General features: G+C 43.5%; 1 protein-coding gene across 2 annotated transcripts in view; it reads right to left on the bottom strand.

Moving 5' to 3' along the window:
• The window catches only part of RAB11FIP1 (RAB11 family interacting protein 1), a 29,537-nt gene extending 3,210 nt beyond the window's left edge, over window positions 1-26,327 (bottom strand). Inside the window, exons 1-5 of one of the 2 annotated variants that reach the window (XM_019662981.1) lie at window positions 25,865-26,327; window positions 11,084-11,526; window positions 9,320-10,106; window positions 6,696-8,576; window positions 5,846-5,954 (exon numbers count right to left, since the gene is read on the bottom strand). In XM_019662981.1, the coding sequence (XP_019518526.1) occupies window positions 5,846-5,954; window positions 6,696-8,576; window positions 9,320-10,106; window positions 11,084-11,526; window positions 25,865-26,241 (3,597 nt within the window). In that variant the 5' untranslated portion in view covers window positions 26,242-26,327. The remainder of the gene's footprint in view (window positions 1-5,845; window positions 5,955-6,695; window positions 8,577-9,319; window positions 10,107-11,083; window positions 11,527-25,864) is intronic. The other variant, XM_019662982.1, reaches the window with a different exon arrangement.
• Between the last annotated feature and the right edge of the window lie 1,208 nt (window positions 26,328-27,535).

Consider the following 27,535-nt stretch of genomic DNA (forward strand, 5'->3'; position numbering starts at 1 on the left):
TAAAGAAGTCTAAATATCTCAAAGAAATAACAACAGAGGAAAATGTCATTAGTGATCTGAGTCTCCTGTTTTCAATTTAGGTGGAAAACGGTGGGTGACTGATGAAGTTTACTTTTAAAATATTTTTTAAATTAGTTTCAGGTGTACAAAACAATGTGCTAGTTAAACATGTACACCCCTCACAAAGTGATAATCCCTGATGAAGTTTTCTGTAAAGGGCCAGAGAGTAAATATTTTAGGCTTTGCAGGCCACGTGTGGCCTTTGCTGCACATTTGTCTTTGTTGTTTTGTTTGTTTTATTTTATGACCTTTCAAAAATGTAAACTCCATACTTGGCTGACAGGCTGCCGCCCCTGAACTAGAATCTGGGTTTGCGGTTTTTAGAAACATAATAATTGGAGGTCTGTGAACACTGGGAGCTAGCACAACCAAAAAATAATGCATAGTTGAGAGCTGAGCCCCAAGCTAAGGTGGCTCATGAGGAAATGCTAGTGATAGAAGGTGCAGGAGGTGATGCTCTCCTCCCAATACAATGGTGGCCATTTATCCTACAGTCTGTGACTACCTCAGCTACACTCAGAAGGATTTGGTGATTAGGTTCATGCACTAGCCACTCAGAGACCCCATTTTAAGTCATTCGTACTAAATAAAATATGCAGAGTCAAAGCTAAGTGCCACCATACCACAACCGTCACCCTTAGACATTGATGGCATACCCTCTGGGTACACAGCAGCCTGTGCCAGGGCTGAGTAGTCCCACTCCTGACGAGGGCAGGAGCCCTGAGGAGTTACATCATCAGTATTTACAATCTGGGATGACTGGAGTCCACCTGCAAACTGACCAGGCCCGAACCACAAGGAAGCACAAGATAAGGATCATATACAAAGTAACATGTTGTACCAAATCTCCAAGTAGAGGAAAGCTAAACTAACTTTTCCTGAAATCTGTGGCTCAGGAGATTTATAAGTTTAAAGAAACAAGGTCCTTAGACAACCTCAAGACAATTTTGCCTGCAGACCTCTGAGGCAATCACATTTTCACTGTCCTGAGGGTCTAATGGTTTCACTTAGGAAGGCCAAGAGGTCACCGTCTATAAGAAGAAGCTAGGTCAAGAGCAGAGTCAACACTCTTTGACACAACATGCTAGAAGGCCCTATTTAGTCCAGTGACACAAATTGCCTACACAAGCCAAAATTCAGAAGGAATCCCATCCCTCTTGTCCTGGCTAAGAAGAAAAGCACAATGATTGCAATACTAGCTGAGAAGCATACACTGACATTTTCATACCATTTTCATACACAGAGCAGGTTCTAACCTAACACAGGCTGCACAGAAACAGGGGAGATGTTGGACTACTTCTGAAAAACTGCTTCTCCTTTAATTCTCTTTTTAAACTTGTTGAAGGCATGCATGTACAGGATACCTCCTCTGGACTTCATTCTATTTGGGATTTCCAAAACAATCTTCAACCAAAAGGTTACATGTCTGGTAAAGAAGTCTGGAGATTGGTTGTTCAACAATGTGAAAGTACCTAACACTAGTGAAGTACACTTAAAACTGGTTAAGATGATAAATTTTATGTTTTTAAAAAAGTTTTAAAGCAATTTTTTAAAAAGTTGAGTGTCTGTTTGCATATCCTATCAAGAAAAAAAGTAGTTTGCAAACAATAGCCAAGAATAGTCCTCAAGGGTTTTTAGATTACACCTCTATCATGCAAGGATGTTACACCTCTGTCATATCAGTATGTTATTCATTCAAAAATATTGACTACATAAGATACTCTGCAAGGGAGTTTGGGAGATACATGAAGAAGCTGACACCTGGAGGGAAGGCCAACAGGTGCGCCTCGAGAGTAGGAACCAGATCCCCACAGTATCTGACACACATACGGGCTCAATGACCGTAATCTGAATTTCAGGAAGTCGGAGCTCAAAAGAGATACAACGTGCTCTAGGAGCTGGACAAATAAGAGACCACTGCTACACAGGTGATCAAACAAGCTTTAAAGATAGAGTGACATCTGAACTAGACCTTGGAGATGAATTACAATTAATTCTCTCCCCCCAAATAACAGGATTTTCTTTTTAGTTACAAAAGCAGTATTTGCTTATCATGGAAAAGCTCAAATACAGAACAGGGAAAAAATTATTACCTATAACTCCAACATGTAACATTCGGTCTCTTTCTTATTTTTCCTGGGTTTCTTTATGGTACATTTTACAACTTTAACATCATACAGAATATAGTTTTATAGCTTCTTTAAACTATTATTTTGTAAGCATTTTCCCATTGCTAAATTTTAGCAAAAATTGCTTTTCAAATCGATGCTTAAAATGCCATTATATTTTAACTATCTCTCTCTTGCTGGGTATTAAGGTTGTTTTCCATTTCACAGTCATATAATAACATTTTAGTGAAAATTTATTAACACAAATCTTTGGTCATATCTCTAAATAGTTCCTTAAGATAAATGCATAGAATTAAGAAGGCATGCACACTTAAGGTATTTCATACAAACTGTCAAACAGCTATTCAGTTCAGATTCCATAGTCCAAAGGGGAAAGTGTGTAGGACTTTGAAATCATTAGAAGAGTCCACATATGTGATGATTGAAAAAGTTATAAAACAATTCAACATTACAGAAAGTAGAGAAGAAGAAATGCAAAGACAATACTCATTAATTCAAGAAATAACAGTGTCCACTGTCATATAGCTCCTTCCAGGATTTTTACATTGGATTTTTTTCTCCATAGTTGTAATAATAACGATGTATATTCAAATTGCGTCCAACTTTTTCCATATGACAGATGATTTTTAGATATAGTTGGCTGTATTATTTTTAAGTGGAAGTAGTAAAGCCACCTGAGTAAATAATGTACTCCTCATTATAAATCACCTAGAAAGGATGGAGGGCCAAACCCCCTCTCCCCGCGCCCCCCCACCCCCCATAATCCATTATAATAATGATTTGGCTAGCTTTTCACAACTTTAGTTATGCACTTTCTTGCTCTAACCTCTCTCTTACTTTGCAACATTCCAAAGAGTAGTTATTTTATAAATATAGTTTATGCTTAGCACAAAGCATCTATTATATGGCCAGCCAAAAGCAGTCTCCAGGAAACTTTCCATGTTTACTCAGTTATTTACTAGGTATGGTCCAGGACCAAGAGCTTTGTTGCAGGCAGGCAGAGGGGCAGCAGTGGGGCTTACAAATCATGAGCAAAATAAGCAGCAGTTGCCTTTGTTTTAAGGCAAGTTATTCTCTCAGTAAGGCCCAGAAAATAAGCCCCTAAGTAAAGAAGCTTTGAAGAGTAATTAAAACGGGAGCCAAGGGTCTTACTCACTTTCTGAAAGCTAGATGTTGTTTCTCTTTGGTGCCAAGCTGCATTCCATGGTAAATGGAAGAGGGGATGGGAGTCCGCAAAATGACTTTAGTTTTCATTAGTGTCCCTTTTATGCCTAATTTCCTGGTAAATATTGTTAACTCCAGGAAGACAAGTGCTCCCTCTTCTACACAACCACATAAGCCACCCAAACTGAGCTAGTCAAGCTATGGTACATTTTTAGGCTAGGGCTAAAAACATAGTCGATACACAGTTCTGGCTACAGCTGGTAATTTTGAGAATTATCTTGTCAGCGGGTACTACAAGGGAAGAGAAGGCAAGATGGCTAGAAGATCTAACTTGTTTTCAGCAACAATTCATCATTATTACTCAGCCTCTTTACCTGAAACTTAGATCTCCAGCTTTCAGTGAAACTCGAACCCAGCTCCTGGTGGTATAGGTACACCAGGGCCAGGCAATAACAACCACCCAGCACTTTAAAAATGCTTGCAGGAGTGCAGACGATATGAGCAAAAAGTTTTATTTGAAAAACACAAAAAACTATATGATGTCCTGGAGTCCACAAGATGGTAAAATCTAAGAGTAACTGAAACTTTCAGATGCCCTGAACTGAAACAGAAATAATGTTTCTTTTTACTGACTATGGTGCCCAGTAGTTATTTAGGAAATCTCTCCACATATTTGCAACACAACACATCCTTGCCCACTAATGGTCACCATTACTTGGTAATTCATTCTGATAATGAGTCAAAGACCACAGGTCTGCAACAAGGCAGGATTCAAAATCCTCCTGATTTTAGAACCAGAAAGGGCAGGATGAAGATGGTCTAAAGCAGAGGTTATCTGGGAGGTTGGTTTTGGGTTTTGGGGGGAGTTTTGTGGGATTTTTTTAATGCTAGCCCAAGTTCTTTTTTAAGAGAAAAGGCCCTCTAATCCAACAATATTCTTCCTGGAAATTTAGCTTAAGAAAATAACCTAAAGGAAGGGAAAAAGTTCTATGCAAGAAATTGTTGACTATAGTATTATTCATCTTGAAAGACAGAAAACATAAAGTTGTGTACACCTGAAATTTATATATTGTAATTAACAAATATTATCTCCATAAATTTAATTAAAAAAACAAACAGAAAACAACCTAAATATCCAATAATAGGGAAATGGTTAAATGAATACTGGTATAACCATTTCAAAGAATAATTAAGTAGCAACATGCAAAAATGTTTATGATATACTACTAAGTGAAAGTGAAAAAGAACTGAAGAGCGTTTCCATGCAGGTGACAGAGGTTGAAAATCATCATTTTGCAGTTACCACATTCATCAATGGATAGTATATCCTGTGACTCAAAGGTTGATAAGGACAGGATATTTACATAGTCTGAAATTTCTTATTAATTGTAAAGGGAAAAACAGCAACTTTACACTGGAGACCCTGGGTGGACACTACCTAAACTGAGTCATCAGAGGTAAAACTGCCACCGCTGGCACAAACTGATATAATGTGCCCCTTTACGTGAAGCACTGTGAAGGACATGTTATTTGTACAGTTAATTCCTGTCAAGAATGCATAACCTCAACCAAACCAGGAGGAAGTATCAGACAAATCCAAACTGAGGAAAATTCTACAAAACAACTGATCTATACTCTTAAAAAAAGGCCGAGGAACTTATTCCAGAATAAAGGAGACTAGAGAGATAAGACAAGTAAACATAATGAGTGATCCTGGATTGGGTCCTCGATGGGGGGAGGAGGAACCCTAAAAAGGACATTAATGGGACAGTCGGTGAAATTGAAATATAGACTATAAATGAGAAAAGGGTATCACATCAGTGTTAAATTTCTTGATTTTGATAAATGTCCTTATTCTTAGGAATTCCACACTTAGGTATTTAGGGGTAAGAAAGGCATGATATAAGCAACTTACTCTCAAATGGTTCAGGAAAAAAAATGATGAATATACAAAAAGATTACAAAGAGGGAGGGGGAAAGAAGGGAAGAGAATGAAAAAAGCAAATCTGGTAAAATGTTAACAACTGGTGACGTGGGATGAAGGGTGTACAGGAGTTCTTTGTACTATTCTTGCAACTTTGTTTTTAATTTGAAATTATTTCAGAATAAAGTTACAAAAAAATATACCTATGAAATTATTACAACTACAAGAATTTTACATTCTTGCCAAAAGATAAGAAAAGGTACATGGCAAAATGAAAATATCTCATTTGAATGGGCCAGATGGTGGGTGACATTTTCTTCTCATTAAAGAGAAGCACCGACGCCAATCGTGTTACTTGAAACACAAAAAAATTCAACAACAACCCAATAACCATAAAGGAAAAGTAATTATTCAGTGGAAAATGTAGGGGCTTCCAAAGACACGAGATGTATGGTTAAGTCCCTCCTGGTATTACCTGCTGCCCAAGGAGATGTATACAATGTTGACTCTAGAAATGAATTTTTAGTAGATCCCTAACTAACATGCCTACTTCTTGGAGAAGACATACCTTCATTATGGCTTCATTGATCAAGTTCTCACTGATGATGGTGGCAGTTCCCAAGCTGGAGTTAGCACCTTTGGTGGCTGTTGTGTTCATTGGCTTCACAGGATGAAGTCTAAAGAGAAGGGGGGAAAGATTCTTAGACCTTTCTTTAACGGCAAAACTGAGAAACTGCTCATCTCTAAGACTGCAGCCAACTAGGGACACCAGCAGAAGAGTGGTGACCCGCTCTAACTCACGCCAACGTTCCTGTGGAAAAGAAAGCAGTCAGCACTGGGCAGCCATATGCAAGCCAACAAAGCACACCCTTAGGGCCAGGTGTCCTGACATTCTCATGAGCCCCTTGCCCTTGTTATCGATGTCAGAACATTAAAGACAGTATCTTATTTTGGGAGGCAACTACAGCCTAGGACTCCACTGTGGGAGTCCCTGCAGAGCCTTCTGTTCTTCAACACTTAAGAAAGAGTTCAGAACCAACATGCCAGCTTCACACTGGCAGGGCTTAAAGGAAGCTTTGAACACTGCTAGGTTCTACCACTCGATCTCAGTTGGTTTCTAAAACCATTACAATACTGGTCACAGTACATCTCTGCAATTTGAGAGCTGCAGTTCTGACTGTGCAGAACAATCCCTACACTATTTTTGAAGACTACTACTACATTCTTGCTGCAAATACAGGAGCGTCTTGAGGTATTTCCACCACAGGAGACAGCCCTTTTAAAATAGGTCCTACCAGCAAAACAGGTAGTTTGTACCATCAGAACACGTGTGCAGTTAGAAAGCCATAACCTCTGCAGGCAAAAAGCAAAGAGGGACATTGCTCACATTTATGAAGATAACTTTCTCCGACTCTCACCTGTGCTTGGCTGACCCAGTTCCAGCTGAGACTGGATGTGTCTCCGAGGGTGAGACCCAGGCCTGAAGAAGCGGCTTCCTCTTGCCAGAATTTTCCACTTTATCAGGGAGGCCCTCTGCTGTTGCTTTTTTATGAGATTCTGCTGTACTGGTGTGGTGAGTGTCAGAGTGTGGATAGCCGAGGAAAGAGTGTGTGGCAGGAAAGGTCTCAGAAAAGGAGGGGCTGGAGATGGGAGAACCCAGGGTCACGTCAGGAGGCCGACTTGGCTTCCCATTCCCCATCAGTTTTTCCTCCTCACCATCGCCGGGCCCTGGCGGCTGTTTATCCAAGTGTGAGCTCTTGCCAAGATATGGTTTGTGAATTCCTAAAGCTGCAGTCTGCTCTGAAGAGGCCCTAACAGGTGCTTCAGGCGCTTCTGACCTGAGGTCATGCAGGCTCTCTGCGGGCACTGCCAACCCGTTTGCCTCGCCACTCGACACTTTTTCCTTCTCAGGTTGGGTAGGCAACGGGCTCGAGGAAGAAGCTCCTACTTTCCGAGTTGCCACCTTTGCCCTCTCTCTGTCATCTTCAACCGCATCTACTCTTTCATCATCTGATGCAACTTCAGGAATGGAAGGAAGGGTTAAGTCCAGATCGGCCATGACTGGAGATTTAACATCTGAGGCCGACTGAAGGTCACTCAGGGGATCAGATAATAGGCCTTCGTGATCACTGGCTTTGCTCTGATTTTCAGCCGTAAGGGTATCGTCTCCCTCAGTCCTAAAGAGTGGAATGCTTTTCCCTGAGCTGGCTTCACTCACTGGGCCTTCTGAGACATTCTCCTCATGAGAGAGGAGGGGAAGGTGGTCCACCGTGGCAGCTGGTCCACCAGAGTCCAGCGGCCTGTGTTCGGTCCCAGCTTCCTCCTCAGAGTCTCCTGTGTGGGCGGGCTCAGCAGGCTGTCTGTCACACACACTGCCAGTGGCAGCCCCCTCGCGCCTCTGCTCCCGGGGCTCACTTTCGTCCTCTTCAACCAGTCCAGTGGCCTTCTCCACTTCCTCTTCCACAAAGAGCTGCTCAGAAAAGGACACATGCTTCTTGATTTTCTTTCTGCCCTCACTGACATTCGAACCCACCTCTTCAGGTCTCCACATCACAGAGTCAAGTGTGGGGACCGATTCTCCCATGTGAAGAGGAGGTACCACTTGTTGAACTGCAGAAGTCATTCCGCCAACCCTAGCTTTGTTCCCCTCAAAAGACCCAGACTGACTCTCAAAGTCTATGTTTACCCCTAGTGGAGGCTTCTCAGCTGGGCTTTCTATCCTGCTCCTTCTCACTGAAAGGGCACATGTCACATCTTCGGGTGAAGGGCTACAGTCTTCTTCTTGTTCGGGGGGCAGCCTCAGAAGCTCCTCTTCTTGTTGCCCCATTTCAGGCTGCTTCAGGACAGGCTTTTCTGAGTCATCACCACTGGAATTCTTCTCTGTGTCTAGCTCACTGGTCGCCCTCACTGGTGAATCTTCCATCGCTTTACACACTGGAATGGGGCTCTGTTTGGAAAGTGCTCCCAAGGCACAAGAAACAGCATTTGGAACGTGTGTTAAACTCTCCTTTCGCAACTCTGCTTTAAGGAGCCAAGACGGTTCTTCAGAACCAGCCTGGCCCTGGTCGACGGAAGGCCAGCTTTTAATAGGCGTGGATGTGGAAATGGGAGCTGCTATGGGCGATGGGACAGAGGAGGAGACAGAAGGAGATTCTGAGGACTGTGTCTCTGACTCAAGCCCCAATTGAGAAGGGACAGGTATCTGCCCAGAACCGGAAGGAAGAGCAGGAAAAAAGACAGGAGCGTCAGGGGAAGAAGGAAGCCGGGCTGTGGGTTGAACCTCTGGAGACACTTCCAGTCTGCAAAAAGGACAAAATAAGATCTGCAGGTCAGTTGCAGATGCTGCATGAGAGGCAACAAACATGTAAAAATAAAGTCCAAAAGGAGAGAACTGATTTTTATATTTGAGGCAGTACCTTAAGAAGTTAAAGGAGGAACACCGATACTTAAAATACAAAAGGGACACTTTTATCACCAAGCACATCTGCCACAGAAAGGGCTTTGCAACAGAAACAGACAGATCCAGGTAAAGCAACAGCCTACAGTTCCTTTTGGTGATACACAAAAAGCATCTAAAAAGTTCAAAGCAGTAAAAGATGCCCCACAAGGCAACACACACAGATTCTGAAGAGGAACAGTCTATGTGAGTCTGTGTGAAATCAAAGTAAGCAGAATCTCAAAAACAAGTCTCTCCCACTCCAGACCACAGAAATACTGTATGTGAATGTGAATCATGCTGAAAAGCAGAAACCCCAGGACTCACTCAGGGTCTTGCAACAAGGCGCAGAGTAAACACAGACAGAACTGTCACAGGCGCCTGAGAGTGAACCAAGGGTCTCTCATGACAGCAAACCAGTGCCAAAGAGCAAGAAGGAAAGATAACATCAGTCTCAATGGGAAATGTGTGAAAACTTAATAAACACAGCTCTTGCACACACCACACCCAAAACCTGGTATTCCCAACTTGCAACACTCAGAGTCGGCTACACACCATGGCATCCCCCCAAGGTCTGATTATTTAATGAGGAAGGCCAAGACTCACCGAGGTTTCACGGCTTTCGTCCGGGGAGCCCTTACAGAGGGAACAGGTGGTGTTGGTTCGGACTTGGGCTCCGGGTCAGCTTCCGGCTTTGTGATCTGCACTTCTTCAAAGGGGTTCAGGGATTTATCCCGTCCAGCGGCAACGGCTGTAGGGTCCTGCTCAGATCTTTTCACAGGGTCTTCCATAGGCCCCAGCCCACTCTCCCTCAGCACGCCTTCCTTCTCCTTCCCAGGGACAGCAGCAGAGCTCTCGCCCTCACTGCTCTTAGCCACGTCCTTCTTTCCTGTCACCAGAGAAAGCAAAGAGGACTTCTTGTTTTCATGCTTCTTGCTCTCTTTGGTTTCTTTCACAGCCTCCAATTTCGCTGGGGCCGCGTTTTCCCTAATGTCCCCACTGACCGGTGGCCAGGAAGGCGGCAGAGTCATGGATTTCGGCGAGTTCTTCGTGGAAGACTCCGAGAGCCGCCTGTCGGAAGACACTGCAGCTCCTTCCCCAGGCTCCTTCAAAGCCCGAGGACTCAGGTTTTCTGTAGAAGAGAATAAATGCTTCTTCCTGAAGCCCTGGGGGGATGGTGAAGAAGAAGGGGTGCTGTCCTTGGTCTCACTCTTGCCTTCTGGCTGCTCCATGTAAACATGGTTCCCGTTGATACAGACGTTAGAGCGGGAGAGGGAGTCGCTCTTAGACCGAAGGCCGCCGAAAAAGGAAAGGCCTTCCTTCTTGGGAAGCGTGAAGCTGATCTGGTTCTGCTGCTTAGGATCGGCACTTACTGTTCTCTTGTGAGACATGACTGGGAAGAAAACCAGAAAAAGGGGAATAAGAAGTTAAACGAGCGGTTCCCAACTGGAGGGGGTTGGTGTTTTTCCTGTTTGAACACGTTTTTGATGGTCACATCTGGGTGGGGGTGTGCTATTGGTATCCAGCAGGCAGAGGCCAGGGATGCTCCTAATGGTCACACAATGCATGGGACAGCCCTCCACAACAAAAAACTATCTGGCCCCAAGTAGGAGGAGTGCTAAGGCTGAGAAATCCTTCATTTAACCAGTGAAAAGGGCAGCACTCTTGGTAGAGCAGCAGACCCCGGCCAATAGTAGAGATTTGGTCACTGAAATCGAAGTTCAAAATACGCTGTTAATTCAGAGTGCAGGGAACTGGATTCCTCAGCTTTCATTAGGGATGTAGCCCATGAGGATTACTTCCATCATTGGGAGTTCAATAAATACTTGATGAATTAATAAAATGTCAGAATTATAGTAAGTTTCCATGGTTTTACCCTTAATTTAAAAAACCCTGGATGTACTCATTCTGTTAGCTCCAGAAGCCTGTACTAACATACATCAGTTACAGAGCCATTTTGGAAAAGGAATTTATATATTCTTAGAAATCAGAGGTCTTAGAAATAGAGACGGCTTCCTAACCAAATAATCCATCATCATCATTACCATCACCACCACCATCACCACCACCACCACCATCATCACCATCACCACCGCCGCCGCCATCACCACCGCCGCCATCACTACCACCTTCACCACCACCATCACCATCACCACCACCATCACCACCGCTGCCCTCACCACCATCTTCACCACCATCACCACCGCCGCCATCACCACCTCCACCACCACAACCAACAACACCATTTTAGTAATTGAGAAGCTGAATTAAACAAATCTTAAGATTTGGTTGTTTTTTTCTCTCTCTCAAAGCAAAGTAAGTTAAGGTGAGAGAGAAAGGGCAAGTAAGGAGGAGGAGGAGGAAACTCACTGTCCGAGGCAGAGGAGGATTCATCCTCATTGTCGTCATCCTCCCACCGTGACTGAAAGTCTCCAGGACGAAGCAGAACTTTGTCTGACTTTGAAGTAGGCAGGACAGACATGGACTGGGAAAGCGGTGTTTTCTGCAAATTAGACTTGGAAAACAAGGTCTTAATCTTTGACTTCTTTTTCTTGTCTTTTGAAGACGATTCATCATCACTGTCTGCGGAGGGTGTCGTGCTGGGGACGATGGCTGAAGCGGTATCGGATGCACTATCCTTATGCTTCCCCTTGATCTTGTCCTTCAGTTTCCCAAACGGATTCCGAGACTTGTCTTTCATGGAAAGGTCAAACATGCTAGCAGTCATGTTGTTTCTCATAAATTGGATGTCAACCTCAATCTCTCCTCGCTCTTTATCCTTCTTTCCTGGTTTGGATTTCAAGGTATACCACCTACAAGGAGAAAGGCAGAGCGGTTACCTTTGAATTGAAGAGGCTAAAACAACGTTCACAATCCCCACTACTGGCCTCTCTGCTATTATCGGCTTCTTAGACAAACACATTCTTATGTTCTCTTCTTTGAGGCGTGAAGGGTGAGGTGGGGGGGTAAGGACAGAACTTGTAGTTGTATTTTTGAGAAGACACCCACTAGGCAAAGAGGATCTGGTTTTGTACTTAGTGTATCGTCACCTAAAATCTTGGTTCAATGAAAAGCTATTTCTAAAAATAAAATAAATAAAATAAACATTTCATCAAATCATTTCCTATGACTGGTATTTTCCTTCAATAGAGTAAAAATGCAAGGATCATATACAAATAGTTAAGGAGGCAGAATGCAAATTTATAAGTAAATCACAGAGAAAAGCGAGTTTGTAGAATTGTCTCTGCCAGGGAGTAATGGAAAAATATGAAACAGAGTAAAAATATATACACATGTTTTTTGAAAGAGTGCAATAAATCAGTCACAAAGTGACAAGTATTGTATGATTCCATTTATATGAGATCCTAGAGTAGTCAAATTCATAGAGACAGAAAGGAGAATGGTGCTTGCCAAGAGCTGAGGGAAGCAATGAATAGGTAGTTAGTGTTTAATGGGTAGAGAGTTTCAGTTGGGGAAAATAAAAGTTTTGGAAATGGATGGCGGTGATGGTTGCACAACAATATGAATGTACTTAATGCCACAGAACTGCACACTTAAAAATGGTTAAAGTAGTAAATTTTGTTATACATTACAATTGTTTACCACAATTAAAAAAAAAAAAAGACAGAGATTAGAAACAGGCATTCTTCCCTAGCTTAATAATCAGAAACAGGAATATTTCAAACACTATTCAAGTATTTCACTTGGTCATTTGCAAATTACTTCGTGATATGGCAAGTGATATATCAGTCAACTCCATTGAAAGACAAACTTCAGAAAAAGGAAATCTCTCTTTGGCATTTTCTAGCTGGTGAACTGCAAGAATGTGAGCCTGATTAGTAGCATGACCACTACAGAACAAACAGCTCCAAAGACATGGTCATCTGACAGCCAGCCCCCAAAACTGACAAACCCACATTCTGATGTTCTTTTTAGGGACCTATTTAAGAGCTGAGGGCCATGGGCTTTAAAGGAAATGATGGTTTTGCCCAAATAAACACAATTTCCTCTTTCATCTTCAGCCTGTCTTGCTCACAGGTCAGATCACTGCCCCCACTATTATAAGCTCATTCTACACTTAAAGGAAAGGAGCGGAGAGAAGCAGAAACCTAACACTTAAATATCACCTACAGCATACCTGCCACTATACAAGCTTAGAAACATCCCCATTTAAGTCTCACAAGAATGACATTGCTTTATCCCAAAATGGGATGTTATACCCATTTTACAGATAAAGAAATTGAGTCTCACAAGTGAGGTAATTGGTACAAGTCTTACAACTTTAAGGGGCATAGCTGGATTCTGAATCAGCTCTGCATTTCCCCAGAGCTCCCACTGTGTCTCTTACACCAAGATTTTTGCTTTGCACCCCGCCCCTCAACTTATCTTTGATGGGTCACCTTTCGTAACACACAGAGAGGAGGGCTCAGATTTAAATTCCCTTTGAGGAAAAGTTAAGCTTCTAATTTAAATATCCTAAGATAAAAGGAGGGAAACCCTACCATAGCTTGCCATCAGTCATAAATCATAAGATTTCATAAAGCCCCGTGTACAAAGTCATCAAGAAGAACTTAAACTGCATTATCAAAACACAGCTAAGAGCTGAGAAAATATGTGAGCTACGATTTTGGACCTTGAGGGGAAATCTTTTATGGTTTTAACCACAGGCACAGCAGGAGAGGGAGGGGAGATGGCAAGGTCCTTAAAGACAACCTCGCCCCTGCTAGCCTAGTGACTTTCCAGTACATTTTCCAGGACCTGGCCTGGAATACTTCGCATATTTGTCACTTAGGTGTTGAGAGGATTATTTGTATTTTTCTCTTCTGAGAGTCACATGCTAAATGGTAGCCTTGGTGATAAAGGATGGTTTGCTTTTGTAAATATCAGTTGTTTGCACCTGAAAAGGGGAAGTTGCTGAAAGCAAATGCTGCTGTGGAGGCTCAGATGACCACACTGGCCACAACCAGAGTGTTAACCCACTCCACCCAGGGGAGGAGAGCCGGCCAGGGCCTTCTAGCAGCTCTTCCACACAGCCTCTCCTGTTAGCCCACTCAGGGGATTCGAAGGCAGTACAGACTTTCAAAGAATGCCACTTGACAGTTCCTGGGACCAGGCCCACCTTTCCAAAAATATCAGTGCCAGGGCCGGCCGAGTGGCGCGATGGTTAAGAACTCGCTTGGGATGCCAAAGGGCCCCAGTTCGGATCCCACATATGAGGGCCAGTGACACTGCCCTCCACAGCTAAGATGCTGAACAACAGCTCAACCTGGAGCTGGGCTGCCCTGAGTCGCGGGCGACGGCGTAGGCTGCAGTCCCTGTGGCAGTGGGTTGCCATGGGCTACCGTATGTAGCCAGCAGCCAGCGTGAGCGGCCAGCAGCCGCAGTGAGCGGCCATCCAGAAGCCGGCGACTGATCTGCCTCGCCCGGGAAGAGCGCAATGATGGTGCCAACTTGGGCCAGTGAAGCAATGTCCTCCACAACTAGACTGAAGAACAAAACGACAGCAACTTGTCTGTTCCCCTTCCCCCAATACTGTTACCCCAGCACTGTTCCCATCCCCCAATTCCCCAATAAAAATCTTAAAAAAAAAAAAAATCAGTGCCAAAGTCTGTTTATTCTGAGCGAAGCTACAACCACTCTAGAATCCTCCAAGGGCCTATTATTATCTGATGCACAAGTTCAATCCCCAGGCACTAAAGTGGGATTTATTTTGGAAACTTCCAACACCACTAGGAGGTGTGAACAGACACTTCACCAACTGGTCAAGTCGCTTATTTTCAAAAGCAAAGCTAAAACCAAACACCAGGTGGTTAAGAAGAGCCGCAGGGCTACTCAGGCAGACTGAACCACAGGCAGGTAAGCATCCCATGCAAATGTTCAGAATTTTAAAAAATCTGTGCTGGGTATTAAAGCTAGAAAGGAAGGCAGGAATTGTGTCTTCTACTATCAATATTATCCTTAATAATTCAAACAGTTTAAGCAAGGGATATTTGACACAAGCATACGTTGATAACAAGAGTAAAAGCCACAATCCATTAATGTCTCACCCTAAGAAATCCCAAACCAGAACACGTTTGTGGGTTTTAACTTTTAAGCATCAATTCAGTTTTTCAGTGTTTCTGTCCATGTGCTTTTAGTTCACTTAATTCCAGCACCTCACGGAAGTAGTTCATAAACAATAAAGCCCCGGCATGCCACACAGCATGTGATGTCAGTACAGGTGTGTTCTAGCATCACCTTTCACATAGGCCCAGAAAGCTTGCATTATCTCAGAAATCAGGGCTAGGTTCATTTTCCTAGTCCAAAGGGCAGAGAAGAGAAAGAAAGCCATAATCCCAACGTAGCAAGTTTATTTTTAAGCCCATTTCTGGACTAACCCTGTAACCTATCAAAAAACAAGAAAAAAAATCAAATGATCCCTTCTACAAGACTTATTTTACTTATGATTAAAACTCAGTTCTTCAAAAATTAAAAGAATTTCTGAATACATAAGGAGTGACAGGAAACTTACATAAACTATACTTTTAAGTAATAACAGGCATAGGGTAAAAATTCAAATCATACAAAATGGAATAGGATTTTGAAAACTTCAGTCTTCCTACAGCTCCATGCTCCTCGGTCAAGTGATGGTCTTGGGCACATACAAGCAAAAATGCGTAATATCCAAACAGGTTGCTCGCCTGTTTGGGGGCTTTTGGGTTTGGGGACTTTTTGGTCAAACAGAAGACAAGACAATAGCTAAAAACACAGAAAAATTCATTTACGTCTTCTACACTTTCAAAAAGATGCGTTATTAAGAGAAGTAGAAAATGTAAAAAAGAATGAACTATGTGCAGAAAGGAAAAGAGGCAGATGCAGGAAACAGGGTCTGCCCTTTCTCCCCTCCCCAGCGGCCTGGTTGGGGAGCTACTGTGTGGATCTGCATTGTAAAATCTCCTGGGCTTTGAAACAGTCATTTTGAGAACAGCTAAAATCATCCAACCATGCCCAATTCTCGGGCTGATTTGCTTCAGAACTTACAGTTTCCCAAACACATGGAAAGCTGGTCCCAGGGGGCCTTCCCCTGGAATGTGGCAGGGTGAGGGCAGCGTGACTCCTGCTCTTAGGAATTGAGAAGTGCAGACATTCGGGATTACAGTTGTAAAGGGCTGACTGGTATGTCTCAAAAATAATCTTTCTGCAGCTGATGTAAACATGTTTTCCCTTTGAACATTCCTGAGGGCAGACACGTACAGAGAAATGATGGCTTCAAGGATTTGGTTCAAACACTTTTACGTGCCAGGCACTGGAAATACAAGATGAAGCCAGATTTGCCCTAAAAAGTGTACCTCCCAGCGGGGTACAGAGTAGGCTTACAAACATCATCAGAAAGTGTCTGCGACATTGGGACAACTGCTGCCTTTTCTTTCTAACTTTGAAACATGAGAAGATAATTAGGCATGAAAAGAAACTCCTGCTAAAGTTACTGTCATCACCAATGACGACTCTCACACACAAACACAGTTCTCAGCTAATTTAAACCCAAAGGGGCTATAAGAACCACCTACTTAGGGATCCAGCAAAATGAATTAATATTGTATCCTTGGACATAGAAAGACTACAGCTCTACGAGTTACTTCAACATTTTAATGTGCTAGTGTTAGTTTCAAGGGAGCCTTGTCTATGGACTCCAGGGTCAGTGGTGGCCTGCCTGTTTCCTTTCCCCAGCAAAATCTCAACCATGACTTGTAGCATGAGTCATCACCGTAAACCAAGCATCGTGACACAGAGGATTATGGTCCCAGGTGAGAAAAGAAGCAGGAAGAACACCACAACAGCACCTGATGTGGTGTTTGAGACTGAGGACGCACAGATCTGTCTTAGATGAAATTTTAAAAAGCAGTTCGTTCATTGTCTTCCCCAGGGAATAAAAATAAGACTGAAAATCCTGTGGAGCTAGCAGTTGAGAACATCTAAAAGGCTTCTGAAAAGGAGTGACTGCATATGGGTAACAATGTCCAGACTCTTCTCTTGGTAGCCTAGAAGCAATGCGTGGCAAACAGGGACAGAAATGTTTATGACCTATAAAACTTTTGTGGTGTGTACCCTGCACAAGCTAAGTAGTTTAACCAGTTTTTTTATTGACCAAGGTGGCTGGTCATCATTACCTAACTCTGAATACGGAATTACCAATCAGCCAACCTCACCTTCCTAGGTTGACCTTCCCCTCTGCCCGCTGTCAACTGCTTGGAAGAACTTGTAGTAAATCATGAGCGTGGCAAATGGATTCTTTTTTATCCAAATCCCTAAAACAGCCATTCGAGTGGCACCAAAAGGCTGTCTGTAGCCACAAAGCTCAATCCTAAAAGCTGATCAATGACATGGTAAAGAAGAGACAACAGAAAAAATGGGTTGAAAATGCTTTTGGTCCTTTCTATATTATTTGCTCTACAGAAATTCTCTTTGGAAATAATCAATACAGGTTATAGGAAATTTCTTAAATATATATATTTTTTTAATTGACTCACTCATGCTAATCCGAACATCTTTTTATGTATTTTCTTGAAGTCTTTTTCCTGTACATTACAACAATCACTAGCTGAGAGACTTTAGGCAAGTTACATAACTTCTCTGTGACTCAGTCTCCTGCCCTGAAACAGGGTTAAAAGCACCTACTTCATAAGGATGTTATGAAGAGTAAATGGCTTAATATATGTAAAGTGCTTAGAACAGTGCCTGGTATTAATAAGCACTCAATAAGTGTTAGCTATAATTACTGCTTAGTTGTAAGCCGAGCATACATGCAATTTTATTCATAGCATATTATACATCATTGCCTTGTAGTCTCCATACTCGTTATTTCTAATGACTGTATGACAGTCTATGACGTACATCTATACCAGCTTACCCATTCAGATGGTTCTCAAAAGGGAATTTAAGATATCAACAATTGTGACTGATTGTATTCTTAGGTATCCAAACTTATCCATCAAATACAGATAACAATGATTTGTGTTTGAAGGGAGTAGGAAAAGACTCAACGACAAAATTAGTTTGGATTACATACATAATTTCCAAAATTAAAAAGTATATAAGAATTTTTAAAATACCATGATCAGTGTATATTTTCTGTAACTTACTGAGAGGTTTAATGATCCTCAGACAGAACTCTTCAGGGTTTCTACATAGGTAGGAGAGACAAGAAACAGAGGACTTCCAAACTCTTTCAGAGATATGCCAAGATTGCATTATTGACTGAAGTATAAGGATCAAGACACAATTTCTAAGTTGAAAGCAACACTAAAACTCCTTGTAGGTAAAGACTAAAGGAAACAGTGAATCCGAGGGTCTTTATGACTTTGATTATATTTTGTTTTAAATTCTAGCTCTAGAAATCATCTCTCCCTACACACACACACACACACACACACACACACACGCACGCACGCACGCACGCACGCACGCACAGAACTAGCCTTTACTCCAGATAATCAGCAACCCTCGACGCAGCAGTGGACAGTAGCCCGGACCTGACTAATGGTCACAGGGGGTTTGGGTCTCTCACAGGCTAAAGATAACATCTTGACCTAAGTTATGTTTCAGCTCCTGAGCCCTAAGGTGGAATGACCCCCTGGCTACTTTCCCATGAGGCTGGACAGTGGGACTCTAGATAATACCTCAGAACTGCCCTCAAGATGTGAAGAAATGATTCACTACCCTTACCTCAGCTCCAACCAATCAGCTCCCAGCATTAACCCGAACCCCTAACCCACGGTGTCTTGTGCTTTCACCCTACATAATCTGTAACCTACATGCCATCGGGGAGTTCGGGCTTTTGAGTATTAGCTTCCTGTTCTCCTGGATGATGCCAATTCATCAATAAAATAGCCAATATTTCTCCACTGCAATTCTTGTTGTTTGGTGTTTGGCTCTGCTAACACCAAGTAGATGGACCGTTTCTGTTCTATAACAATAGCAAGCATCAATATTTCGAGATTCTCTAAGAATCAGAAAAATTAACCATGTAAGTTCACATCTGCAATCATTTACTGACCAATTTTTTTACTTGATCATATCTCAGAAAGCCACAAATGTTAATGTTCAGGTATCTTGTCTCCTAAAATGCCACTGATGTATTTATTTTGTTTGGTCTACCAAAGGATAGTTTCATGGCAACCTCGGGGTCCTTTATCACTCATGCAAAGAGACTTTAAGGATGGAAAAAGAAAATGCAATGGTTTGCAATTTCTTTTTTTCAATTATAGTTGACATTCAACATTATTTTATATTAGTTTTCAGGTGAACAGCCTAGTGGTTAGATATTTATACAATTTATAAAGTGATCCCCCCCAATTAGTCTAGTACCCACCTGGAGTTATTACAATATTATGACTATATTCCCTATGCTGTACTTTACATCCCCGTGACTATTTTGTAACTACCAATTTGTACTTATTAATCCCCTCACCATTTGGTTCACAGTCTTTTGACCAAGACAAAAGAAAACAAACTTCAGCATGACAGACATCAAAGAACATTCAGCCCACTCTCCACCCCACAGACTCACACACTCTTCTCTATGAGAGCTTCTGGCAAGGAAGCAGAGTATCTGTGATTTATCTTATAATCAAGTTAAGTCCCAAGAAGTAGAAAAAAAAAACCAAACCCCACACCAAGAACATTTTAAAATCCTGTTTTAATAACAAATGATTCATAAAACTGAAAAGTTCCATTGATGTAAAACGAAAATCCCATAGGACAGATGCTGTAGGAGGCAACACCCTTGAAGAAATATCCCAAGACCCAGCCTGCTCCTGGTGCCCAGCACACAGGCCACCCATTCTTTATGACCACAAGAGGCCTTTTCAGACCAGGCTTTCTGGAAGCCTTAATTGTTCTACCTAGGTTAGCCGTGTCGTTTTCAATAAAAGAGTACTTATTTAAAAAGTGAAGTGTGCAGCAGCCACACCTCTAGAAACGTTTTTCTGGGATTTCTTATAAATGCCTTCCCTCTACTCCATTCACAGACCAGCACTCAGGAAAAGACACTTAATTACCACTGCCTTTTTTCTCTCCACAGGCACATTCCTAAATGTGTCCCTCAGGGACACCCTGGAAACTAAAGCCGGTGTTTTTTCTCTAACAGATTATCTACAGACTTCTCCCTGCAGGAAAGGAATTTCTTGTCTCATTAGCAACTAAAAGTGGCTCCTTTGCCAAAGGCATCATTAGCTACCAAGCTGCAGAAGGCAACCTGCTTCTTCAGTGTTCAGACAGGGCACAGACAAGCAAGCTATACCCCAAACTGGGAAATGGAAAAAGCAGAGCTTTTGACCTCATACTTCGGACACCCCTCGTCTTTAATCCACTGGGCTAAATGTAAGATTAAACAGTTCTCTGCATCCACACAGGCAAACGGCCGCTTGCCCTGTGCCTAAGGTATGCAAGCACTCATTCACTCACAGAGAGGTTTATGAGCCCTGCATTGGGTCACACAGCAAAGACCAAAGTGGTCTCTGGCCAGGGGAGAAGCAGGCAAAAGTCAGGCTTGGTCTCCTACAGAGCCAGCTGGGCCATGAGATCTGACCCAGAACACCTTAAGGGGAGTAGAACCCACTCGCCAAGTTTTCTCCAAGACAAACAATCTCAGCAGCAGACTGGTTTTCTTTGGAGGCCAATACAAGGGTCTGGCTGTTGATTTTGTTGGAATTCAAAGGCCTGAGGTTTAGGGATCTACACCAGACCAAAAGGCCACCCAGGGAATTGCTCTGAGGTGAAGGTAAGGCCTAAACTGACCTCCTATCACTCTGCATTTGGGCTAGGGCTTCCTAATCCTTCTGCAGGTAAGCCAAAGCCAGTGACCCTCCAAAAAGTATAGGGCGAGACATGCAGTATTCTACAATAGGATGGATGGTAATTAAATATTCCACTGTAGTATTTTAATGGGTGTCTAAGATTATTGTTAAAGGGAGGAAGAGTGATATCAGCAAATATACGTTAGAGCTGACTGCATTTTAATCTGCACATGTAATGCTTTTAATGTAATTATAACATTTTTTAGTTAATAACTACAATTAAAATGACATATCAGATACTATTTATAAAAACCTTCCCCTGATGGTAGTTATAGAAATACAATCGAAGTCTTTGTGTCCAAAAGGAAGTTTAAGCAAAAGGAAAAAGGCACAGGCCTCTTGTACACTTACCTTCCTCAATGTGAAAAACATTTAAACGGTTGACTTACTTGCCTCCAGAATTTTATTTTTCATTTGTGGGTTTATTTTTCCTAATGTTATGTATTATTTTCCTTTTTCTTAGTCCTATATTCCTTGAAACAGTGACTTCATTAGCTTGTTGGAGCATACCAGTGAGACCACATCAGCTATGCTACTACAAAACAAAGACTCGGACTGTATTAAATAAAACTGTAAATACTTGAAGACACATATACACACCCTGGTTTCAATGGTGTTTCTTACTAACTCACTCTTAACAGCAGACTCAACTCACCGGTGTCACTGCCCAAAATTGTCTTTGTAATGGTGACCTCACCCTAGTATCACAGTGACTGTTGGGGAAAGAAAGCAGCCACCACTTCCTGGTTCATTTTCAACAGCAAGCTCTCATTTTATTTGTTCATCCTTATCACTTCCTCTCACTCACCCCCACCCACATTCAATCCATCACAAGTCAGGCCAAGTGAGCTTCCAAAATATTCCTGAAATCCACCCACCTCTGTCCATCTCCACCGCCACCACCATAGTCTAAGCCATCACTATTGGCCACCTGGATTGTTGCAATGACCTCCCATTTTGTTTGATTCCAGGCTAGGCCTACTTCAAATTCTCTGCCCAATAGCCACAGTGATTTTTAACAAAGTAGGTCATACCACCCCCTGCTTTTAATACTCAGTGGCCTCCCACTGCTCTTAAATAAAGCCCTGCCTTCCTCTTCAGCCTCTCCAGCTTCCTAGGTTCCTGCCTCAGGACCTTGGTACAGGCTGCCCCTCAGCAAGCCCCTTTCCTTCACTTTTCACTAGAAGAATTCCTCTTTATTCTTCAGGTCTCTGCCTCCCAGAGGCTATTTGCCGTCTCCTTCTTCAAAGCATGTCCTTTCTGCTCTTTTCTCTTATGATATCCTGTTCTCTTCCTCCACAGTACTCGTCACCATACATGATTATTTATTTATGTGTTCTTTTGTTTAATGTCTATCTCTCCTGACAAGGCTCTGAGCTTCCTGAAAGAAGGGATCATGTCTGTTTTGGTCACCATTGTTTACACTGTATACCCAGTACCTAGCACACAGTAGATATTAAAAAATATTTATGAAAAGTATGGATGAACTTTAAAGACAAGAAAAGGAAAAAACCCAGAACTTTCCCCATGCTAACTGAATGTCTTACAAATAAAATCATAATCAAATAATAGCATACAAAATGTAAAGGAACATCTTGCACAGTACCAAAACAATGACGTTAAGGTAACTAACTTCCCCCTTCGTAGTCATTTCATTCCATTCTCATTAGCAGGTTAGGGTTTATGCCCGAACAGACAGAGAGTTGTCTTGGGCATTGAGCTATCAGTTTCCTACAGTGGAATGGGAGGGGACTGTGGCAGGGTGAGAGGTGGAAGGGTTTCCAGGAAGGCCCAATATTATCTTTAAGGGGAACCCCAAGAAAGGAAAAACTTCACCGCTCAAATTTTCCAATCTGTTATGACAAAACTAAGTGTGCTTAGGAAACCTAAAGATATGAGCACCAACTAAGGCATTTCCCTGCATCCAACTGTCCCAGAAAAACAACTCTCTAACCCTTATTTCTTTTCTTTTTTTTTTTTTTTTAAGCTGAGCCATCCTGCTACCTGTTGGCAGCTCAGCGGCTGCTCAGCTCGGGCTGGACTCGAACCNTGCTCAGCTCGGGCTGGACTCGAACCGCTGTTGCTCAGAGCTCAAACTCTTGAGCGAGCTCTTAACCAACTGAGCCACTCGGCCGGCCCTCCCTTATTTCTTTTTAATAACCCACATTTTCTTTGGCAACTTATTACAGCATCTTATTACACTTACAGTTCTTCAAAATAGCTAACCTTTATTAATATCCAAATTTTTTCATATACAAATTCCCTCTTAAATCTTAAAGAGATGTAAGAAAATGACTATCACTCACACTCTTCACATCTGGAAGGCTATTACAGTATTAAGTTTTATGATATTTAGTTACACAATGGCCTTCCAGTCACCAGCCTGAATGAATATTTATTTTAATCTGTCTTCAAAAGGTAATTTCCCCAAATGTTGATGCTCTTAGTATCCTAGAAAGATTTTTTTTAAAGTCAATCTAGGACCCCAAACTACATGAAATTAGAGAGTTGAGCAGAGAATCCTACATGTTAGCTACCTGATTCTACCCCTCAGATTCGTGACTGTTTTATGACCATGAGACTTAACTGATTCCCATTTAACCGAGGCCCAAATGAGAACCCAAGTCTTTAACAGCTAGTATAAGTGCAAAACCAATTCATTTCTATTTCTTCTAAACAAAAAGGGTTATGCACTCTTCCCTATTAAATGTATCCTATCTATATGTCAGCCTCTGGTGTTTCAAAGATGTGTGTCATCACACTAAATTTGAGGTCTGCAAAATCTGAGTCATTATAAAAAGCTTATTATCTTGGCTCCAAATATATGGTAGATGGGGGCTTATCAAGAGAATAGAAATATCAGCACAGTTAGCTCTTAATGCCTTGAGTTTCAGCTTCTGTACCCTTGCCAAAAGTCATATTCTATAGCAGCAATCTTTGTCAGATGAACATACACACACACACAAACCTATAGACCAAGATTTGAGCTTTTGTTTTGTTTCTGGTTTTAATATCTAAAGTATAGTCAAACCATTAATAACTGGTTCAAATGACTTTCCTAGCCCAGCCAGTTTCACTCTGTTAAAGATCCGTTTCTCAGTGTATATCTCATTCTCCAAATCTTAGCTATCCTAAGCAGCCAAGCGATATACCCAGGCATCAGACAGGCTTAGTTTAACTGGGTTCCCCCAGCACCTTGGAAAGTCCCAAGAAGTGACAGATGGAAAGCACGCTGTTTCACCTATTGCTAGAGGCGCAAAGAAGCCTTCCTTTGCAGTTATAAAAAAACCGTCAACTAAGCACCATTTTCCCACAAGCTGATGCTGTGACTAAGTAGTAATCAGCTCATATAACACAGACAGGAGTAACCATCTAGGTTTAGGGTTATACTGGAAAGGATGAGAGAAAAGGAAGATGCAGAGACTAAACCCTTCCTGAAATAGGGAGGTTTTCATTCTTCACCAAGCAGTAACAGAACCTTTTGAATCTATGCATGGGCCCCATTAATCCAGGAACCCAGAAACATCTTACAAACATCAATTAAGTTGCCCAACAAGTTCCATTTATAAATAGGGAAACTTGGGTGTTCAGAGACCGAGCAGCCTAAAGCCCAACAGTGAGTCAAGACCAGAGTGGGCACCAGACCCAGGAATCTGGAGTCCCCATCTCTGGCAGAGAGATGTGATTTATCTTTCAGGGGAATAAAATGCTCCTATATGAAAGAGATGGCAGAGACAGATAATAATATCCACACATCTTGGTTTGGGACCAGACAAAGGACTGCCAACAGTGACCAATTAAAGCTGGAAAGGAGGCCAACCCAAGGCCCCAAATAGCATTTAATCAAATGGAAAATTAGCATTCCTTCAGCCCCTCCTTAGCAAAGACACTGCTCACCTTATGGCTTGTAAGTTGATGCCATGAAGATACCCCATCCATCCTCACCTCAAGGCTCTCCTATTTTTATCTGATTTGAGTTCAGAAATGCCCATTCATCTTTGGCCAGATAAACGAATCAGGTATTACATTTGCAACCATGCATGCTGAAATTGAGCCTACCCTACAGAAAAGGGAGTCTGGTAATTTCAAACCCTCTGGCTTTTCGTGTCTCCTTCACAAGGGAAAGTTAAAATACTGTTTATATCTAAAAGACACAATGTGAATCAGTGTGCTTCATAAACTGTAGGGGCTAGGTGGTAATATGATTGGCTTGCATATTTAAGGTCCAGCAAAATAACCAATTAAGCTATGTGAGGCTAGCTTTTGGTATTCTAGATGAGCATAATCAAATGTTCCATAATCAAATGCTCCATTCCAAACACCTGTGAAAGAGAACAACTAACACCTTGGAGTGAACTGGGTTTCCCCAGCTTTCCCTGCAGGAGTGAGATGCGGTAACACAGAACTTTTGACTGGGAGTTACAGGTGAGCAGCTATCTGTAGGTAGCAGGACCAGAGAGAACTTGACAAACTTCAAAGAAAAACAATGCCTGCTTCCCAGTTCCACTTGGCCAAGGGCAGACCCCCGGCTCCAGCCATCACTGGGAAATCCTTACTAATTTGGGGCCCAGGGCAAACAGGGTTAATATTTTTCAGTCTGAAAGTTAAGACCAAGCTGTTCTAGCATTGTAGAAGATGGGGGCGGAGTAGGGGGGGGCAAATTCTCTTGCCAACCCCTTAAGCGGCTGTGAGGTGGGGGTGCGAGATGGTCATCACAGGACAACCTGCACGCCCCAGCCTCCACCTTCACCCACCCAGCACTGTAAGGTCCCTGCTCCTTCCCTGGTTGAGCTTCTAGGGCCAGGGAGTGTCAGTGGGTTTCGCTCCTCCAGTTAGTTAATCCTCACTGCGCTCTGGCCCAGTCCGTCTGAGCTTAGGGTCCAGTTCAGTGAAATACTCAGGAGGCTTTCCACATAAGCTAATGAGTGTACCAAATATACACACTGCCCACACTAATAATAACAGGAATTCGTCTGCCCACATGTATTTTCAATTCATCAAAAATTCGTTAAGTGCTTACTAAGTGCCAAGCGCTGAGCGACGTCCTGAAGATTCTAAAACTCCCCAGGTACCCCCACTGTTTTCAGAGCCCACATACTGGGAGAGCTGGGGTGGGACAGCCGAAAAGAGAAGTTGAAGCTAAGTGAGAATGCTACTCCTGGTCCAGGGGACCCCTCTTTAAAAGCCTCTCTCCGTCCGTCCCCTTGGGTCACAGCAGCACCGTGACTACAGCGCTCACTCTAAAAGGGTCTCCGCTCCCAGGCCACCCCGCACTGCCCGCCCTCCGCCACGGTCCTCTCCCCTGTCCCGCACTCACTGGGTCTTCCTGCGACCCTGATCCCGGTGCAGCTCTCGCAGGTCCACCTCCGCGCGGCCCAGGAACTTGTCGAGGCCAAGCAGCGCGCGGTGCAGCACGGTGAGTTGCAGGGTGGCAGCGGCCGCAGGCGCGGCCCCGGCGGACAGCAGAGGCGGCAGCTCGAAGGTGGCTTCCTCCCGCCACACCGGTGCACCCTGGCTGCGCTCCGACACCGAGGTGGCATACTTCTCCTTGCCCACCTGGATCACGGCGTACGCGTCGCTCGTGCCTCCGGGGCCCTTAGCCCGCAGACCCCGCGCCTGCAGCACTGTCACCTGCACGTGTGTTGGGGACCACACGGCCCCCGGGCCACGGCCCCCCGAGGCCGCCAGGGACATGGCGACGGCGCCGTGGTCTACCCGAAAACGTAAAGATGATCTCCGAGACTCGCGGCGTTTACGGCCCGCCCAGCCACCCCGGCCACTTTAAGGCTTCCGGCCACGCCCCCACCAGGGCCCGCCTCTCCACGCACGGCCCCGCCCCCGCGCCGCCCGCCCCACCTGCGCGACCCGAGCTCTGCTGCGCAAGCCCTGCAGGGCCTCCGGGAGCCGGGCGCGGGGCTGACGTGGCGAGGGTAGAGGCGGGGCTTGGAGAATTCTGTCCTGAGAGGTGGTAGGTGAGGGATCCCCAACTGCCACAGGTCCCATCCAATCGGAACTGGCTGAAGCTCTGCCTTAAGACTCAGACCTCATTTCCAATCTGGGATTGCCCACTGACATGTGTGTGACCTTGCACAGATTACTTAACATCTTTTGGTCTCAGTTTCTTCATCTGTGAAATGAGATAACAATCACCTCCTACAATTGTTGCAAAAAAATACTGGTGCCTGGCACGTGATTATTTCTTAATAAACCGTAGCTATGAGGGTGATAATAAACATGATCCCAAATTCACTGCTCTTTCTACTTTGGCCGCAGGGGTAATTACTTTGGAGGAAGGTGGGTTTTGGGATGGTGCCAGGTGGGTGGGAAAGGAGGAGGATCATTTGAGTCCCTGAAAAGGGGAAGGTAAAGTGGGGGGCAGGGCGTGAGGTCGTGGAGGTGTCCTATTTTGCCCTGCCCTCACCAAATAAGGTGAAGCTAAGAGGCTAAGTTAGGGAAGGGGAAGAAAGAAAATTGAGAGCGCGATTGCCAAACCAGACGTCAGGAGCAGAAGCTCTGCTCACCCCCAGTTCCCCATTTCTCCTGGCTGGGCCCTTTTGGTTTCCCCCTGTTCTTTATCTCTGGGCTCCCAGTTAGTTACTTCTTTGTTCCAAATGTCCATTTGATTTGCTTATTCCCTTCATTCCCAATATCCTACTTCAAAGGCTCAACTGCAGATCATCAGATTGAAAGGTCACTTTGAAGGTTTTTAGGTTTTACTGTTAAGAAAAGTCCCAGAGCAGAGAAATGACTGGTTCAAGTCCCCACAACAGAGCCAGAGCTGGAACCCAGGTGTCCTGACTCCCATGTAGTATTTATGCTGCATCCCTTGCTTCTTCCAGATCCTCAGAACCCCAGTCTTGGATTGCTACCTGTCTCCCCCTGATCTGTAGGCCTTCCTCCCTCCAGTCCACATTGCACGTTGCTATACTAACTAACCTGTTTGAAATCCTACATTGTTGCCTCACCTGCATTAACTGCATTAACTTCA

Source organism: Hipposideros armiger, unplaced genomic scaffold (genome assembly GCF_001890085.2).
Source record: "Hipposideros armiger isolate ML-2016 unplaced genomic scaffold, ASM189008v1 scaffold_384, whole genome shotgun sequence".
NCBI lineage: Eukaryota > Metazoa > Chordata > Mammalia > Chiroptera > Hipposideridae > Hipposideros > Hipposideros armiger.